We start from the raw sequence: 19,191 nt of genomic DNA, 5'->3' as shown, positions 1-19,191 counted from the left end.
GAAGAGAAGCTGTGCGAAAACCAGCTAAAATGATTAGGACTTCAGTGTGGAAAGACACATGTTGAGAATCAATACAATTCAAGCCTGTTAAATCTTGAATAGAGTAAGTGGTCTGAATGTGGGTTTGCTCACCAGAATCTGGAATTGTAGAAACAAAGGAGCATACAAAGGAGAAATTGAGAGAAAATAAAGAGAAGGGCTCTATTACTTTACACAGCCAAGAACTAGGGTGACCATATGCCCCAGCATATCCGGGATAGTCTTAGGTCACACGGTCATCCTGGGGTAATTATTAATAGCACTTCCTTTCACTTTCAAAAGGGAACTGGACTGGGTGATAAATTACACGGTCATGTTGCTGGCAGCACACTTTCCCCATGGGCTGAAGGACCCGAGTCTGAGTAAGGTTCAGCTATGCTCATGGGGTAAGACTTGCTGTGCACTGTCAAGGCAAGTTGGACAGTTTGTGCTCTGAGGCAAAGGGGCCACCACATCCCGTGGCAACACCCCTCAGCACAGCAAGGGGAGATGATGCTGTGCCCGGCCCAGCAAGGCTGCAAAGCCTGGAAAGTGGTATTCTTTCAGGCCAGCAGAGTCCCCCCGTGGGCAACCCCAGGGTCTTCTCTAGAAGTCTTGTCTGTACTGCAGGACACCCTCTTTGTGGGCCCTTCGAAAAACAGAAACACATACAACATTCCTAATCTTGGCATTTCTTCCATATCAGTTCAACATGTGAAAATCAAAATATCGTACATAATAGAAACGTTGAGTTTCCTTCTTACCCGCACAGAGGTCCATACAGCCTTCTGAGCTCCATTTGGCTTTCCCAAAAACCCTGAAGGAAACACAGCACTATAGTAAGAATAAGATTAAGCAAAATTCCAATTATTCAAACTTATTTAGAAAAAAATCTGGAATAGCAAGAATACAATTACAGAAACAATAAAAAAGAATGGAAGTTATATTGCTTTCAGGTACTTTGAAACATTGGAATAAACAAACCGCTTTAAAAAAACTGCCATGTAAAAGTCTTGGACACTAGAGATCACCAGTTCTTAAAGTACTTATGTATACTTGCTGCTAAAATATTCAAAAAGTTTCCTTTCTCAACTATAACATTGCCCTCTGAAATTTGATTTAGCATTATCATATGGCCCTTTTTACTGCCACTATGTGTAACTTCTACTGAGTCTATCAAAATTTTCACAAATTCTGAATTATCATGATCCATTCAAGTTAAACTTTAATTAAATTCAACATGTTTAAGATATATAAGACAAAACGCTAGACACTTCGTTGTTGTTGTTGTTGTTGTTGTTTTGTTTGTTTTTTCGAGACAGGGTTTTGCTCTGCCACCCAGGCTGGAGTGCAGTCGTGTGATCTCGGCTCACTGCAACCTCCACCTCCCGGATTCAAGTGATTCTCCTGTCTCAGCCTCCTGAGTAGCTGGGATTACAGGCATGTGCCACCACACCCAGCTAATTTTTGTGTTTTTAGTAGAGACAGGATTTCACCATGTTGGCCAGGCTGGTCTGGAACTCCTGACCTCAGGTCATCTGCCTGCCTTGGCCTCCCAAAGTGCTGGGATTACAGGTGTGAGCCACCGTGCCTGGCTAGACACATTTTATGATGGGAAAGAAGTGTAGCTAGGTTGAAGGAGGGGTGGAAAATGCTAGATCCATTTTGTGGTGGGAATGGACTAGACCTGAAAATACTCATGAGTTGGGGTGGGGATGGGGGGTGGCAAATGGTAGATTTGTGTTGTGAGAATGGAGTATGGGGTGGATACATAATGTCCTGCATGGAAACACATGCCTTTCTCATGAAATCTACTGAATTCTGCAGCGTAAGCTTGCCATACATCAAGGAAAGTATATATGAATATAAAAATAGTCAGCGAAATTACTATGTTCTAGAAAGAACTTGGCAGGGCTTGTAGCTGTGAGGATGGCGGGCTGCAAAGGAGCATATGTGGAGGCTCTCCAGAGGCGGGAGCACAGCGTTCTCCTCACATCAACAGCTACGCTGTTTTCCTCAGAATGTTAATACCAAATTAATTACTCCACGGAATACAACTGATCATTTCCCCCCAGAAATATGTGAAATGCATTTTCTTTAGCTTTCCGATCTGGTTTGTTGTTCTATCTTGACACTTTACAATTTCTTCACACTTGTTTCAAGGGGCTAACAGGAAGCCTCATTGAGACTGTTGTTTGTGAGCTTAAAAGTTGTGAACTGCCCACCCCAGAGAGAGAGATGAGAGGAGAAGGTGTTTAAAAAATGCTAGGAAGACAGAAACAACAATGACAAATCATGGAAAAGGTGATGGACACAGAAATGAATGGAAAAGAAATAATTGAGAAGGTGGGGACATAAAAGGACAGAAAGAGTAGCTTTCTTTTCTATCTAGTGCCAAGGGCCAGCCTTTCCGGAGGTAGGGATGGGGGAAATTCTAGAGATGTTGAAGGGATATTATCAGGATTGTCCCAAATTTAGTCTTCCTGCCTTTGTTTGGCTTGGTGGTTCTTCCCATGCAGGGTCTTCCGGCTCCTGGTGTTGGGTCTGGAGTCAGTGTCCCCGTGACTTAGCAGAATAAGCCATCTGGCTTCTGAGAAAACCCAACGTGAGAAAAAATAACGGTAGACGATAAAGTCCTGACCTATATCTACAAATGTCTGTTGGCCATTTCCACTGGCATGTCACTCTGGCAAATCCCAAGCAACATACTTAAAATAAAACTTGTCTTCTCCCTGAACCACTCCCCCACCCAACGTTTTATTTCTGTCAACCCATGGCCATTCTCCCTGTTCCCGTGGCTCAAAGCTTAGACTTATGTTTGACTGACTTTGCCTTGAATTCTCTACACTAATTTGTCACAAGAGTTCTTCATTTTGCTCCCAATTATCCATCTCTCTTCACTCTCATCACCAACCAGACCAAGCCATCGTGGCTTCACCCCTGGACTTCAGCAACAGTTGGGTTCTATAGCTCTAACCTATGTTCTTCTCCCTTGCAGATTGTTGTCCATTTCAACGTCCCTCTCCTCAAAGATGTTAACACACAAATAGTTCTTCACTTGCCTTCCTACCCTGTAAGCATCTAGTGCCCTTTTCTCTCACCCAACTACATTGCCCAGTGCACCTTAGCATTTGGCCTCTAGTCAGTCCAGGCTGCTGGTCAACCTGTGCCATCATTCTCATGTTGGTGTGCTCACATACATGGTGGCGCCCACCTGGTGTGTGTACCCTTGTCTCTATGTCCACAGCCCCTGAAGGACCTCCTTCTTCAGGAAGTTCCCTAGGATGATTCTAGCCCTGACAGATCACCCTCTCCTCTGACAGAAGATCACAGCTACCGTCTATACCATCCTATTTAGTGCTAGGGTGTATCTCATCTGGTGTTGCATGCCATCATTTGACAGTGGACTTGAGGGCACAAGTAACCTCTTCTTCTACACTCTAGGGTCTGGTGTCTTTAGACACGCAATATATGGGGTTTGGGGGAAATGGGTAAGTGAATGGATGACAGGACTCAATACATATTGATAGTGATAAGAGATGGATTCCTGCCATCACAAAACAATTCATATAAGTAGAGGAGGGCTCATGGCATCACAGAACACCTTTACCACTCAAGGTGTGGGGACCTGGACAAGACAAATGTTTCAAGCAGAAAGTCTATCCTGGGCTCAGCATATTTTATTTTATTTCATTTTATTTTATTTTTCGAGACAGATTTTTGCTCTTGTCGCCCAGGCTAAAGTGCAATGGCGCAATCTCAGCTCACTGCAACCTCCACCTCCTGGGTTCAAGTGATTCTCCTGCCTCAGCCTCCCAAGTAGCTGGGATTACAGGCATGTGCCACCATTCCCAGCTAATTTTTTTGTGTTTAGTAGAGATGGGGTTTCACTATGTTGGTCAGGCTGGTCTCGAACTCCTGACCTCCGGTAATCCACACGCCTCGGCCTCCCAAAGTGCTGGGATTACAGGCATGAGCCACTGTGCCTGGCCCTCAGCATATTTTATGATGGAAGCCAATGGAAGACAGCCCTTACCTGGCGGAAAAATGTCAAGTTTCCAATAAAAGGAGAAGGCTTGGGATGTCTGAGGCCTAACTTCTCCAGTCTTGAGAATGCTGACGTGGAGTACCTGGAGGGAAAAGCAGATTTCAAAAGCTGGGAAACGAAGTTGCATTCATGCTTTAGGCTCTATTAGGAACTAGAATTACTGAGCTCTCTGGAAGTAAAGGCAAAAGAATAGGTTTCCAGTCACCACATCTAAGAACCAAAAAATTGGAGGCCTAGGGTTGAGTGAGTAGAATAGGAGTCCAGTCAATCACCTGTTGAGTGGCCAGATGGAGATCAAGGAATCCTGAAACCTCTGAGCTGGAGATGCCTTAGAGATGATGTAGTCCAACTGCCCCTCTCTGACCTAGAATTCCTCTTAATAAATTGTTTTAAAAATGCCCCTCTCTCCAATTCCTTTCCTTTGCCTCTAAATCTATCATGAGCAATTGCTCAGAAGGCAAGGTAAAAAAACTAAAAATGGCAAAAGCTCCCTGTGCAAATGTGTGTATTTTCATGGTCAAGACTAACCCCTCCCCGCCACACACATAATTTGTCCCTCACCACATTCCCTGGCCTTATAGAGAATATTAAAAATAGGAACAGAGGGAAGGCGCCATGAGGAGAAGACCTATCACCAAATGCTGACAACCTCTTTAAGTCTTTGTTTTCTCGGCCCGCAACCATATGGGAAGCATATTTTCTTAACCAAAAATCAGGAAGCGTGGTCCGACAGATTTCTGTGCCACTTCCCAAGAGAAAGCGGCAGTCTGAGAAGTGCAGTGTGGCTGTCAAAACATTGGAATTACTATGGTATTTCAACAGTTTATAGGAACAGAGGGATAACACAGTTAAAGTCAGAACTGGCTTAGAAAAACCTGCACATATGGCTCTGATCCCTAACCAGCAGCCAATTAGGTCAAAAGTTCAGTTAGTTCAGCAAAATTAATGAGTCAAACTGGTTGTTTAGCATCACGCAGAGATCAGCCAAATCACAATTTAAGGGCAAGGAAAAACATGGAGACTATCAGTACAATCTAGCTTTCTGTGTGTATTGAAACTCAAACTATTACTGCTATAAGAATCACTCTTTTTCGAAGGACAGAGTATTTGCTATACTCTTTGATCTTTCCCACCTGCAGTCAATAAGGAGCACTTAAAATAAAAATACTCAAATATTCAGGAAAAGGAAACACAGCTTAAGCGCTGGTTTGCATTATTCTGAGCAATGTGCTATTTATTTCTTTAGAGACAGGGTCTCTTTCTGTCACCCAGGCTGGAGTGCAGAGGAGGCTCACTGCAGCCTAAAACTCCTGGGCTCAAGTGATTCTCCTGCCTCAGCCTCCCAAGTAGCTGGGACTACAGGTATGTGCCACCACTCCCAACTAGTATTTCAGATTCTTTGTAGAAACAGGGTCTCCCTATGTTGCCCAGGTTGGTCTTAACTCCTGGCCTCAAGCGATCCTCCTGCCTTGGCCTCCCAAAGTGCTGGGATGAAAGGCATAAGCCACCACACCTGGCCAAAGAGTAGATTTTTAAAGTGGTCACAAGGGAGAACCAGGGCAGAACGGGAAGGCAGGATGTCCTCTATCCCAGGTTATCCTAAGATTTCCACCGTATGGCTCCATTAATAGGTTTGAATGAATTCCCAGTACGTCACACTTAGGTCCATGTTCAAGTGTGATTACAAACCACACTCAAGAGCCACGCGTGAATGCCAAGGATTAGTCATACCAACACTCCTCTTCATTAGTGTGAGTACCGAAGGTTGACAGCACAGTTGGTAAAAGTTATTCTTTCAAGTGGACCATAATGTTTTAAATAATTCCCCTTACAACAGAGAGGAAAGACCAAAGGAGACTTACCAGCCCACTTAACACTTTCTTTAACATCCTCAAATCGATGTCTATGTTCATTTCTTCATCAGCTTTTTTGAATTATTTTCTAAAAGTAATCTCTAATGGGCAGAAAAAAAGATGTAGACCTTGGACCACATAATTACATCTTAATTTTGTAATTAGATGTCTTGATTGTCTAAAGGACAAGAAGTCTGTGCCTAATTACACATGCTAATTATTATGCAAGTCCATGCCCTAATTATGTAACTCCACTTACGAAAATACTGCTAGTGTGTCTATGCACAAAATTCAGACATTTTCAAACATATGGCATCCGCAGAGAGTGTCCTGGACACCACCACAAACTTCCCTTTGTAGCCTCGACTCAAATCTGGAACTTGAGCATCTTCAGCTGGAAACTGGCCAAATATTGCCAGCAGTAACTCAAGTTCCTGCACCCAAATCTGCAGGGAAAGATCATTGCCACCAAATTTACGGGCAAAATAGCAACATGGGTTACATTTGTCTCCCTACCACTTCCTTCTCTGCACTCTTATTTCATACCCTCTGGTCTCAGGGTCCCCTTGCTGCCCTCTGACTTTCTCAACACATTCTTAACCCAAAATCAATGAACCCCAGGTGTAATGGGTTGAATTGTATCACCACCAAAAAGTTAAGTTGAAGTCCTAACCTCCAGAAGTCCTAATCTCAGAATGTGACCTTATTTGGAAATAGGGTCACTGCAAATGTAATTAGTTAAGATGAAGTCATATAGGCGGGGCACGGCGGCTGATGCCTGTAATCCCAGCACTTTGGGAGGCCGAGGCAGCCAGATTACTTGAGGCCAGGAGCTCAAGATCAGCCTAGCCAATGTGGTGAAACCCCATCTCCACTGAAAAAATGCAAAAAATTAGCCAGGTGTAGTGTTGCATGCCTGTAATCCTAGCAACTCGGGAGGCTAAGATAGGAGAATCTCTTGAACCTGGGAGGAGGAGGTTGCAGTGAGCCAAGATTGCACTACTGCACTCCAGCCTGGGCAACAGAGTGAGACTCTGTCTCAAAAAATTAAATAAATAAAATAAAATCATACTGAAGTACAGGGGCCCCTCAATCCAGTATGACTGGTGTCCTTATGAGAAGATGACCATGTGAAGACAGAGATTCACAGGAAAGTGCCAAGTGACTATGAAAGCAGGGATTGGTGTCAGGCCACTGCAAGCCAAGGTATGTCAAAGATAATCAGCAAACCACTAGAAGCTAGGAAGAGGCAAGGAAGGATTCTCCCCTACAGATTTCATAGGGAACATAGCCCTGCAGACACCTCAATTTCAGGCTTCTGGCCCAGAACTGTGACACAACAAATTTCTGGTGGTCTGGGTGTAGTGGCCCATGCCTATAAAACTAGCACTTTGGAAGGCCAAGGTAGGATAATTGTTTGAGCCCAGGAGTTTGAGACCAGCCTGGGCAACACAGCAAGACCCTCATCTCTACAAAGCATAAAAAAATTAGCCGGGTGAACCTGGTCGTGGTGGCTCATGCCTGTAATCCCAGCACTTCGGGAAGCCAAGGCAGGCAGATCACTTGAGGTCAGGAGTTTGAGGTCAGCCGGGCCAACATGGCGAAACCTCATCTCTACTAAAAAAAATACAAAAGTTAACCAGGCATGGTGGTGCATGCTTGTAATCCCAGCTACTTGGGAGGCTAAGACACGAGAATCGCTTGAACCCAGGAGGTGGAAGTTGCAGTGAGCCAAGACTGCACCACTGCACTCCAGCCGGGATGATGAAGCAAGACCCTGTTTCAAAAAAAAAAAAAAATTAGCCAGGTGTGGTGGCGCCACACCTATAGTCCCAGCTACCTGGAAGGCTGGGATGGGAGGATCACTTGAGCTCAGGAGTTTGAGGCTGCAATGAACCACTTTTGTACCAGTACACTCCAGCCTGGGCAACAGAGCAAAACTCCATCTCAAAAAATAATAATAATAAAAATAATAAATAAATAAATAAATAAATAAATACATTCTGGAGTTTCCAGCCACTCAGTTTGTAGTACTTTGATACAGCAGCCCTAGGTAAGTGGTACACTAGGGATACCTATGAGTGAGTCATACGGGGTCAATGAAAAGTTGTTTTTAAATATCTTCCTGTTACTTTAAAAATTGCCATTATAAAAAAAAATCCTTTTATGTCAAATTGTGTTATTAAGTCCTGTGCCATTTTAAAAAGTGCAGGTGGCCAAGGATGCTACTGTGTAAAGCAGGTAATATGCAATGATCAGACGATCACCATGTTCTGATGTTTACAATGGGTTTCCTTTGACGTGAATTAATGCAAATGTATCCCACAATTATGGTTATGGACACCTGTCACTGTTTACATCAAGGATACTTCAGTTGGAAAATGACAACAGAAAGTATATATAGCTTCAGAAAGCATCTTTCGGTTTTATTTTCACAATGAACGAGGTCATTAAATGCTACAGGACACAAATGCTGCAGTGCTAGTGGTACAACTTACTGTCCATTCTCAAAATAAATCGGGCCATTTTCAAAATCAGGTTCAATTTGTAAAGGCTGGAAAATTTCCTGTATTTTATCTTCCTCAAGGCTTTCTCTTTATTTACTTATTTATTATTTATTTTTGAGGCAGAGTCTCACTCTGTCACCCAGGCTGGAGTGCAGTGGCACAATCTCAGCTCACTGCAACCTCCTCTTCCTGGGCTCAAGCGATTCTCCTGCCTCAGCCTCCCGAGTAGCCAGGATTACAGGCACCCACCACCATGCCAGGCTAATTTTTGTATTTTTAGTAGAGACGGGGTTTCACCATGTTGGCCAGGCTGGTCTTGAACTCCTGACCTCAGGCGATCACCTGCCTTGGCCTTCCAAAGTGTGGGGATTACAGGTGTGAACCACCGTGCCCAGCCTAAAACCTTCTCTTGATGGATTCAACACGGGTGCTTAGCCCATTGTTTAGCCAAAGAGGCTACTCCTGATAAATTGGGGGTATTTTGATGAATCACATATTAAGGAGATGGTCAAACTGACTGAAGTTTGGAACAAAAGAAAACAGAAATTATCTACCTCCAGGAATTGGCTTCTCCTGTAGTGTGCAGGAGAAGGGTACAGCCGGCCCCTCTGTTCGGTCATTACATCCTCACTGTCACTACCAAAGAATTCCTACTTGGTGCACTGCTTTCAAAAACTTCAGTTGATGTATTTGAAATGGTGAAAGATTCCCTTGGTAAACAGCGCTTCTCCAGGGGTAAAAACTTGTGATGCTCCAAGAACAGGTGAAGCCCAGTGGTGCCAGGTAACCCACTGTCCTGCACTTTGGAGAAGAGAGGCCCTTTGCCATGGTTTCAACATGCATGCCCTCATGGGCTTTGCCAGCAATTCCATTAAACATCATGGCCACACCGGAAGCTTTATTAGAAACAGATCCTTAAATAATTGCCTTTTCAAAATGTTTTGTTAAGAAATGGAAGCAGAGTGTGAGGTTTGCTGGCTTTCCAAGACACATTTTGAAGTGCTTCACAGAAATTTGGGCACAAAAGCTAGAACTATCAGGGAGAAAGCCTACTCTCTTTCTATTGTCACTCTCTCGGGTTTTTTCTCTGTGTATTTTTTATATGTTTGCTATTACATTCTCTCCATATATTTTTCCTATGTCTCTATCTTTTTTTCTTTTTCTTTTTTTTAGCATTCTCACTCTGTTTCCCAGGCTGGAGTGCAGTGGTGTGAATTCAGCTCACTGTAGCCTCTACCTCTCAGACTCAAGTGATCCTCCCACCTCAGCCTCCGAAGTAGCTGGGACTACAGGTATGCGCAACCACGCGTGGCTAATTTTTTTTTTTTTGTAGAAACAGGGTCTCACTATGGTGCCCAGGCTGGTCTCAAGCTCCTGGGCTCAAGTGATCTGCCTGCCTCAGCCTCCCAAAGTGCCATGATTACAGGCAAGAGCCACTGTGCCTGGTTTATTTCTCTACTTCTATTTATCTAGATTTCTACTTTTTTCATTTAACATAAGGAAAAACATCCCACGTTATTAATCCTTTATAAATATCATTTTTATGGCTGCTTAATAGTGCTCTTATAGACATATTATAATTTACTAAACAATTGTTATTGTCAAATACTTAGGGTATTTTCTATATTTTAGCTACTTTGAGTTATGCTGCTACAGTTAGCATTTCTGCGCAGAGGTTTTCCCACACTTTGTGCATGAAGATTTTCTTGACCTGAGATCCATGAGTCACTGGTTTTAAACACTGGTATGTAATATCTAATTGCTTTCCATAAAGTTTGTCCCAGCTAGTCCTACTGTCAGTGTATCCTTTGCACCAAATGCTCTCATAAAACATTTTTTCTAATTTGGTAGCTACATCAATGTATTTTGATGTCTGCATCTATTTTCTTACTAGAGAGATAAAACACATTTTCCTATCGTTTCTTCTTCATTCTCAAAAATATTGCCCAACTTTTGACATTATTAACTAACTTCCTTCCCTTCTCCCCTTCTTCCCTCCTTCCTTCCTCCTTCCCTCCCTTCCTCCTTCCCTCCCTTCCTCCCTCCCTTCCTCCTTCCCTTCTTCCTTCCTCCTTCCTTCCTCCCTCCCTCCTTCTTCCTTCCCTCCTCCCTCCCTCCTTCCTCCCTCCTTCCTCCCTCCCTTCCTCCTTCCCTCTCTCCCTCCTTCCTTCTTCCTTTCCTCCCTCCCTCCCTCCCTTCCTTCCTTTCCTCCCTCCCTCCCTCCCTTCCTCCCTTCCTTCCTTCTTCCTTCCCTCCCTCCCTTCCTTCTTTTCTTCCTTCTCCTCTTCCTCCTCCTCTTCCTCCTCCTCCTCTTCCTCCTCCTCCTCCTTCTCCTTCTTCTCCCTCCCTCCCTCTCATTCCCACAGTATGGTTTATCTAGGTGGCAGGCAGAATTGTGCTGCACTAACTGATTTAAAAATTAGTTGGAAAATGAGAAGTCATTGACAGGTGACTGCAAGCTGACTCCACGCACATATCTGGGTGTGAAGAGGAAGATAAGCAGATAAATCTGAATAGTTTTCATTGACTTCGCTAATAACTAACCACAGCCTTGTTAGTTGACTGTAAATTCCATTCCCTTTATCCTTGTCCCATTTCTCACCCACACCCACAGCAAGAGAAACTGTAAGGATTGAAACTGCTTAAATCATGCCTCAAGGCAGATGTTCCTGGGGGGTCGGGGGGGAAATGGTGCAATACAGACTTTACATGTGAGATCTTCTCAGTTTCCCTTTTAGCACCTCGCGTCCATCCTGGCATCCTCATCCTCATGTTCAGCCCCCTCTCCATTCCCTTAAGACCTCGATCTCAGTTTGCCCTCAGGGCTGGAAATCATCTGATGCACACTCACTCACATGTCAGTAGTAACTAGGCTATCTCCTAAAATACAACCTGCAAATAAGACTGTTCATTTACACATTTATAATAGTGAGTATTTTTTTCCAAGCAATAAGAATTGGACATCTCCTTCTTAGAGTACCTCCTTTCCAGGTACTTGAGAAGTCAAATCAATCATCAAAGGGTGTGTAGAGCCAGATTCTACAATGAGAGGTGGCTCAACAGAATTGATATCTCAGTGGGACCCTGGTAAAATAATCCTGTCCCACAGCCGATTACATCCCTCCAAGGGGTTAGCAAAGGGATGGTGTGCCTGCTGCACGGCTCCCTTTTTCCCACTGATTCATAATGTCACTTCTATCGTGCTCCTTCATAGTATAGGTGCTTGGATCTATACTGAGCCATTTATCTAGCTTATGCTTATGCTTCACTATTTTAATTATTATAACTCTAAAACACACTTTTTGTTTTTTTCTCTTTTTTATATATTACTTTTTATTCTCTTTTTTGTCTTTTTTTTCTTACTCAAATTCCTTTTACCATAAAATACATTTTTATAACTTACTTTTTCATATTAATTTTAGAATTAGTCTGATTTGATGAAAAAATGCTATTTGGATTTTTTTGGAATTGCATTAAATGTATACATTAATTTAGAACATACCAACATTATTACATCAATTTGTCTCATCTATGAATGTGTTGTATCTCTCTGTTGATTTTATTCTCTGTGTCCTTCAGTAACATTTTATGATTTTGTGCAGAGAAGAGTATCTTTTTGCTATTTACGTACATTTGTTTTGGTGTTGCTCATGTATAGGAGCACCTTTTTTTTTTTTTTTTAATGCCAGTGTTGTAATCAATGATCCTTCTGAACTTTCTAATTAGTTTTATTGGTTTACATGTGGAATTTCTTTGATTTCCCAGGCTGATAATTATGTTTTATGCAAATAATATCAGTCCGTTCTCTTTCTGTTTAATCCTTTTGTCTGACTTCTCATTTTCTTTTCTTATTACATTGGCTAAAATCTCTAGTACAAAAAGGAAGCAGAAAGAGTAAGCATCCTTTTCTTGTTCTTGACTCTGCAGGAATGCAGCTAATGTTTCAAAACTAAATGTGAGGTTTTGCTTTAGAGTTTTCACAGATAGCCTTTATTGGGCTGAAGATATTTCCTTCTACTCCTAGCTTGCCTGGAAAAGTTGTTCTTGATTAGTCGTGCTATGGGTTTATCTATTTTATTTATCCTTTCAAAGCATCAACTTTTTCTTTGTTGATCATTTCTGATTTTTGTTGTTTTCTAGTTCATTGATTTATGCTTATATTTTGATTATGGACTTCCTTCTATTTTCTTTGGGTTGACACTTTGTTCCTTGTTGTTTTCTTTTAGCTTCTAAGTTAATAGTTTAGTTCACATGTTTTCAATGAATGCATTTAAAGCTATAAATCTTCCTCTAAGTAGTTCTTTATCTGCATTCTGTACATTTTTAATGTAGTGGTTTATTGTCTGATAGTTGCAATCCAATAGGAAACTTCTGAATATCAATGTGCTATAAGATGTACACATGCAAACCTCAGAAGAACAGATACGTTGGAGTTACAAGACCTTCCTATTGTTTTTGCAATTGTGTCTCGCCCTATATACAAGATTTAGTGAATGACAGCCATTATAATTTGTTGCCTAAGGAACCGCTTATAATCTTTACCCCTCTGGAAAAAAGATAGAAGACTACTCAATAAATACATAAATATCTGGCTGGTGTTCAGTTCTTTCACCAATAATGTAGGTACCACAAAGACATGGTCATTGCAGTCATTAGCCTGACAATAACTTTGTCACTGACAAAAAAAATATATTACACATGTATATTGACATACAAGAGTTATACAATCATTACTATTATTATAATTTACAATAGTTTTTAGTTTCCTGTGTCTCAGGCACTATGCTTAGTACTTTTTATATACCATCTTGTACAAGCCCTCCAACAATCATATAAGGATAGCAATAAATACCATTCTTATATTACTGATTAGGAAATAAAAGCTTAGAGAGGTAAATAACGTACCCAAGGTACTGCTAAGCAATTGAGTCAGAGTTAAAACCAGGTCAGCCACATTTCAGACAAGTGCCGTTATTCACTAACCCTACTTACTGTCCCTTTCTGTCCTCTAGGCTAAGACTTTGTGGATAAACCACCACATGAGAACATGTAGACAATATGCTGAGAACAAAGGCAGGCTGCTTAGAAACCAAAAGTGTATTAATAACAGATATTAATGAACTGATGATTGTGATGAGAAAGAGAGAGAGAGAGGGAGTCTTTACCTACCTAAAGCTAATCTTGTTAGTTTTACTCCTTGTCCTTGCTCATTATTCTCAATTATTGTTCCTTTCTGTTGCATTGATTTCTCCATTTCTACTGGATCATTCCTATCAGCATACATATTCTAGTGTCTTCCATCTTAAAGGAAAAAAGGCAAACTCCTTGGATTTGGCCATTGCCTTATTTTTCTTCATTCCTTCCCAGTAAGTTTCCTTGAAAGCGTTGTCTAGACAGCTTTCTCCCCTTCTGTGCCCTTAGTCTCTCCTCCCCCAACTCCAACTAAGCTTCTGTACCCACAACTTCCCTGGGGCTGCCCTTGTCAAGATCATTGATGATTTTGATCTTATCAATCCCATTATTTCTTTACTGATCCCTCAGTAGGATTTTGATAAGAGATGAACATTCCTCCTTCCTGAAGCACTCTCTTCCCTGTTTCCATGATACCACTCCTCCTACCTCAAAGATTGCTCCTCACTGTCTTTGCTGGCTCCTTTCCTTATGTTGAGTCCCATCACTTCAATACCATCTATAAGTCAATAATTCCACATCTTTAACTCTAGCTCCATTTTCTTCACTGAGCTCCAGTCCTCCTTACCCAACTTCCAACTTGATGGATGCTTTGAATGTCTGTTAGGCATTTTACACTTAATCTAAATCTGATTTTAATTTTCTCTCTAAATCTGTTGTCTCCCAATCATCTCTACATCACCATTGCAACCACAATCCACCAACTCTTCAAGTTAGAAACACTTGAGACACAGTAGATTGCATAATGGGTTAAGACATGACTGTCCCTCCCAGTTGGAGGATTGTACATCCCCACCTCATTTACGCTGGGCAACGTGATGCCCGGAAGTGGAGATTAGAGTGAAGCAACCGTGAACCAAGGAGGCAAGAAACCAATATTCCCCTGGATCCCCCAGAAGGAACCAGCCTGCCTGACACCTTGACTTCAGGCCAGCAAGACTGATACATGGACAATTTGCTCCATAAAATAATAATTGCAATGGATCAAAACACATCAAATATATTTTGAATCCATGAGTTCACAATAATACAAAAATAGCATGTGTCACCGTTGTCAAATGTTACACACTTAATTCATGATACCATGTTTGGTATTTCAGCCACGTGAACACCTGTGCAAAACTTACATCGATTTTGAGACTTGTTAATTGAATCCTTTGCCATTAGAATTATTTTAAACAGGCCAGGCACAGTGGCTCTCTCCTGTAATCCTAGCACTTTGGGAGACCAAGGCAAAGGAGGTCAAGGATCACTTGAGGTCAGGAGTTCAGACCAGCCTGGGCAACAAAGTGAGATCCTAAAAAAAAAAAAAAAAAAAAATCTAAAAAGAAAAAAAATTAGCCACATGTGGTGGTGCATGCCTGTAGTACTAGCTACTTGGGAGACTGAGGCAGGAGGACTGCTTGAGCCCAGGAGTTCAAGGTTACAGTGAGCTATGATTGCATCACTGCACTCCAGCCTGGGCAACAGAGCGAGACCCTGTCTATATGTATAGTAAGTGTCTTACATAATAGAGCAATATGCAGAATCCTGTCAAAAGTGAAGAATTTTTTTTTTTTTTTTTGAGACAGAGTTTCACTTCTGTTGCCCAGGCTGGAGTACAATGGCATGATCTCGGCTCACTGCAACCTTCGCCTCCCAGGCTCAAGCAATTCTCCTGCTTCAGCCTCCCAAGTAGCTGGGATTACAGGCATGTGCCACCATGCCCAGATCTTTTTTGTATTTTTAGTAGAGATGGGGTTTCACCATATGACCAGGCTGATCTCGAACTCCTGACCTCAGGTGATCCACCCACCTCAGCCTCCCAAAGTGCTGGGATTACAGGCATGAGCCACTGCGCCCAGCTGTGAAGGAATATTTTTAGGTAAACTTATATTTCCCAACTGTATTAGTTTTCTATTTCTGTTATAACAAATAGCCCCAAGCTGGGGATTTAAAACAACACAAATTTATTCTTTGACAGCTCTGGAGGCCAGAAGTCCAAAGTCAACCTCACTGGTCTACAGACATGGTGTCCGCAGGGCTGGTTCCTTCTGGAGACGGCAGGGGATGTCCACACCTTTTCTCCCTGGGTCATGGTCATAACCGTCCAGTTCTGCTTGCAGTCCTCACACTGCCTTCTCTCGCTCTGACTACTCCTGTCCTTTTTATAAGGACCTCATGATTATACTTAGGGCCCACCCAAACAATCCAGAATACTTAACCCCTTTCATGATCTTCAACTTAATCACATCTTCAAAATCACTTTTGCCATCTAAGGTTGCATTCACAAGTTCCAGAGGCTAGGATGTGGATATTTTAGGGGGCCAATATTCAGCCACCATACCAACTTATATTGTATATAGATCCTGATTTTATTTTGAAGTGTGCCTGAAAAGAAGAAGTGTCTGGGGTGGGGACTGTGAGTTACCCTGAGCTTCCTGTTACTACAGAACTGAACAGTACATGGTACAGTTGCAGGGGGTGGGGTGGGAGAAGGCCAGCCTAGAGCTCACCCAGTACCCAGCCTCTGCCTTGGGCAGCACTGAACCAGGCTTTGGTAGCCCCACCACTGAAACAGCCAAGAATATATGCTTTTTAGTTTTGCTGTTGTTGTTTTTGAGACAGAGTCTTGCTCTGTTGTCCAGGCTGGAGTGCAGTGGCATGATCTCAGTTCACTGCAACCTCCACCTCCCAGGTTCAAGCCATACTCGTGCCTCAGCCTCCCGAGTAGCTAGGACTACTGGTGCACACCATTGTGCTCAGCTAATTTTTGTATTTTTAATAGAGGCAGGGTTTTACCATGTTGGCCAGGCTGGTCTCGAGCTCCTAACCTCAAGTGATCCACCCAACTCGGCCTCCCAAAGTGCTGGGATTACAGGTGTGAGCCACCACGCCTGGCCAAACATACGTTTTATAAAGAAAATATTACAATTCTTTTAAAAAGGTATCTAGTTGATGGTTATTGTAATTCAGAGAGTTAACTAACTTCTCCATTTTTATCCTAACTTTTCAGGGCAAGAAAGCCAATTGAGTCAATAAGTCTCAAAGAGTATTAAGGCCTTAATCTTCTAAATTCAGTTATTTGTATAGCACCTTTATAATTTTGGCCATATCTGCAAGTTGCCTGTACATTTACTTACTTCCCAATTTATTTTAGATAAACTGAAATGAATTCATTTTCAAAGGAAATTTTATGTCGTGATCATAAGTGAAAATCAGTATCACTTACATAAATTAAAAACTAATGATAGGCCAGGCGCCGTGGCTCACACCTGTAATCCCAGCACTTTAGGAGGCTGAGGCGGGCAGATCACGAGGTCAGGAGATCGAGACCATCCTGGCTAACACAGCGAAACCCTGTCTCTACTAAAAATACAAAAAATTAGCCGGGTGTGGTGGCGGGCACCTGTAGTCCCAGCTACTTGGGAGGCTGAGGCAGAAGAATGGTGTGAACCCAGGAGGCGGAGCTTGCAGTGAGCGGAGATTGTTCCACTGCACTCCAGGCAGCCTGGGCAACAGAGTGAGACTCTGTCTCAAAAAAAAAAAAAAAAAAAAAAGCTAATGATAAAAAATGAATGCTTTGGGCCGGGCACAGTGGCTCACGCCTGTCATCCCAGCACTTTGGGAGGCAGAGGGGGTGGATCACCTGAGGTTGGGAGTTCAAGACCAGCCTGACCAACGTGGAGAAACCCCATCTCTACTAAAAATACAAAATTAACCGGGCATGGTTAATTTTGGTGCATGCCTGTAATCCCTGCTACTCAGGAGGCTGAGGCAGGTGAGTCACTTGAACCCGGGAGGAGGAGGTTGTGGTGAGCCAAGATCACACCATTGTACTCCAGCCTGGGCAACGAGAGCAAAACTCCCTCTCAAAATAAAAAATAAAAATCAAAAATTAAAAAATAAATAAATGCTTTATAATGAAAGACTTTTAAAGTCCATGTACCTTCTAAAGTGATCTCACTCACCATTCACAGTCTATGGGACACTGACAAGAAGACATGACTCTCAAGGATGGTCCAAGGAAGACATAATCAAAATGTGGTCTGCTAGGTTGCTTGGGCTCAGCTGATAGCTTAAAACCATGGCCAGAGAACAGATATCAAGCACGGTGCTGGGGGAGTGCTGAGTTCCGGGTACCAGGATGCTGCAGGGACCATGCCTACATGCCCTTGCCCTGTGGCACTTACAGCCTAGTGGACCAGAGAGACATTCAATGGCTACTGACAAACAGTTAATTAAGCATTTACATTATGATCGTTGTGGCTAAGAGGCATCCCCTGTCACCTGTCAGTCCCAGTTTAAATACATGCTTTCTATTTTGATCACTCTTCTGTCTGACTATTGGATATTTGTTGAGCCTTCAAAAATGGTAAGTGGTCTCCACTTATTATGTCCCCCAAAGTTAATCTGGAAAAAAACAAAAACAAAGCAGGACCCTCCAAGAAGGACTCATCCCCAGAAAAATCATTAAACTGAGAACAGAGGTGTCAAAGCTGGCACAATAAATGAGAGCCATGTTGTGGCACCACAGCAGGTGAAGGCACTGGAAAGGCTGCTGCCTTGGAACAGATGGGTCACCTGGAGGCCACGGGGAAGAGTGAGCGTGGGGTTGATGTATAGGAAGAAGCATTGCAAAGAAATTGCCTTAAAATGGAGTGTGTTCTACTTTCTCAAGAGTGCTTTAACATGCCCATCCCACCCCCAAGAAAATTCAGCCCAAGGCCAGGCGTGGTAGCTCACACCCCTAATCCCAGTGTTTTGGGAGGCCAAGGCAGGAGGATTGCTTGAGGCCAAGAGTTCGAGACCAGCCTAGGCAACATAGCAAGACCCCACCTCTACAAAAAAATTTTTAAAAAATTGCCAGGTGTGGTGGTGTGTGCCTGTAGACCCACCAACTTGGGAGGCTGAGGCAGGAGGATCACTTGAGCCCAGGAGTTAGAGGCTGCAGTAAGCTATGGTCAGGCCACTGCACTCCAGCTTGAGTGACAGAGAGAGACCCTGTCTCTTAAAAAAAAAAAAAAAAGTTAAGAAGAAAAGAAAATCCAGCCAGCCAATCCCAGGATTCTGACCCTGGGAAAGTGTCTTGCCCTTGTGTCTCAATGAGAATTAAAGGAGAAGAATGATGAAGGTACAGCAAACAGTAGTGCCACCATCCAAACACACACACAACCTGTGTTTCTATTGTAAAAATAGAGCAAAGCAACTGACGTACATCATAAAACTCTTGAAGTGACTGATATTTATGAAACACTTCGGGGGTGGCTTTTGTTTAAGTATTGGTTATTTGACTGAATTTAACCAGACAAAATTCCTCCACCTTTCACCAGAAAAACCAATGACGTATATCCACGCAGCATAAAACCTTCCCCCAAAAACTCTCTTCTAGGATCGAGAGAAAAAAAAAAGAGTAATGGCTTAGTTAAATGTATAACGATAAATCTATTTAAATAGAAGATTATATGATTATATATTTTAAAATGTAAAAAGCTGCCTCTTGTACCTGGCCCTTGAATTCCTTATGTGTCAGGGGACAGTAAGCCCAGATGTAGCGTCCTACGGAAGCCCAAGGACAGCTTCCCGGGTCTGGAGA

The 19,191-nt window shown here is 42.6% G+C and overlaps 1 protein-coding gene across 3 annotated transcripts in view; it reads right to left on the bottom strand.

The window, feature by feature from the left end:
- TBXAS1 (thromboxane A synthase 1) overlaps nucleotides 1-19,191 on the bottom strand; it is a 190,235-nt gene that overhangs the window by 143,594 nt on the left and 27,450 nt on the right. For all 3 annotated transcript variants that reach the window (XM_030825843.1, XM_003270804.4, XM_030825844.1), the window contains exons 2-3: nucleotides 4,055-4,148; nucleotides 783-835 (exon numbers count right to left, since the gene is read on the bottom strand). In XM_030825843.1, the coding sequence (XP_030681703.1) occupies nucleotides 783-835; nucleotides 4,055-4,148 (147 nt within the window). The remainder of the gene's footprint in view (nucleotides 1-782; nucleotides 836-4,054; nucleotides 4,149-19,191) is intronic.

The sequence above is a fragment of the Nomascus leucogenys genome, chromosome 13 (genome assembly GCF_006542625.1).
Source record: "Nomascus leucogenys isolate Asia chromosome 13, Asia_NLE_v1, whole genome shotgun sequence".
Lineage (NCBI taxonomy): Eukaryota > Metazoa > Chordata > Mammalia > Primates > Hylobatidae > Nomascus > Nomascus leucogenys.
The sequence above is the reverse complement of the archived record's forward strand: the minus strand, read 5'-3'. Positions and strand labels throughout refer to the sequence as shown.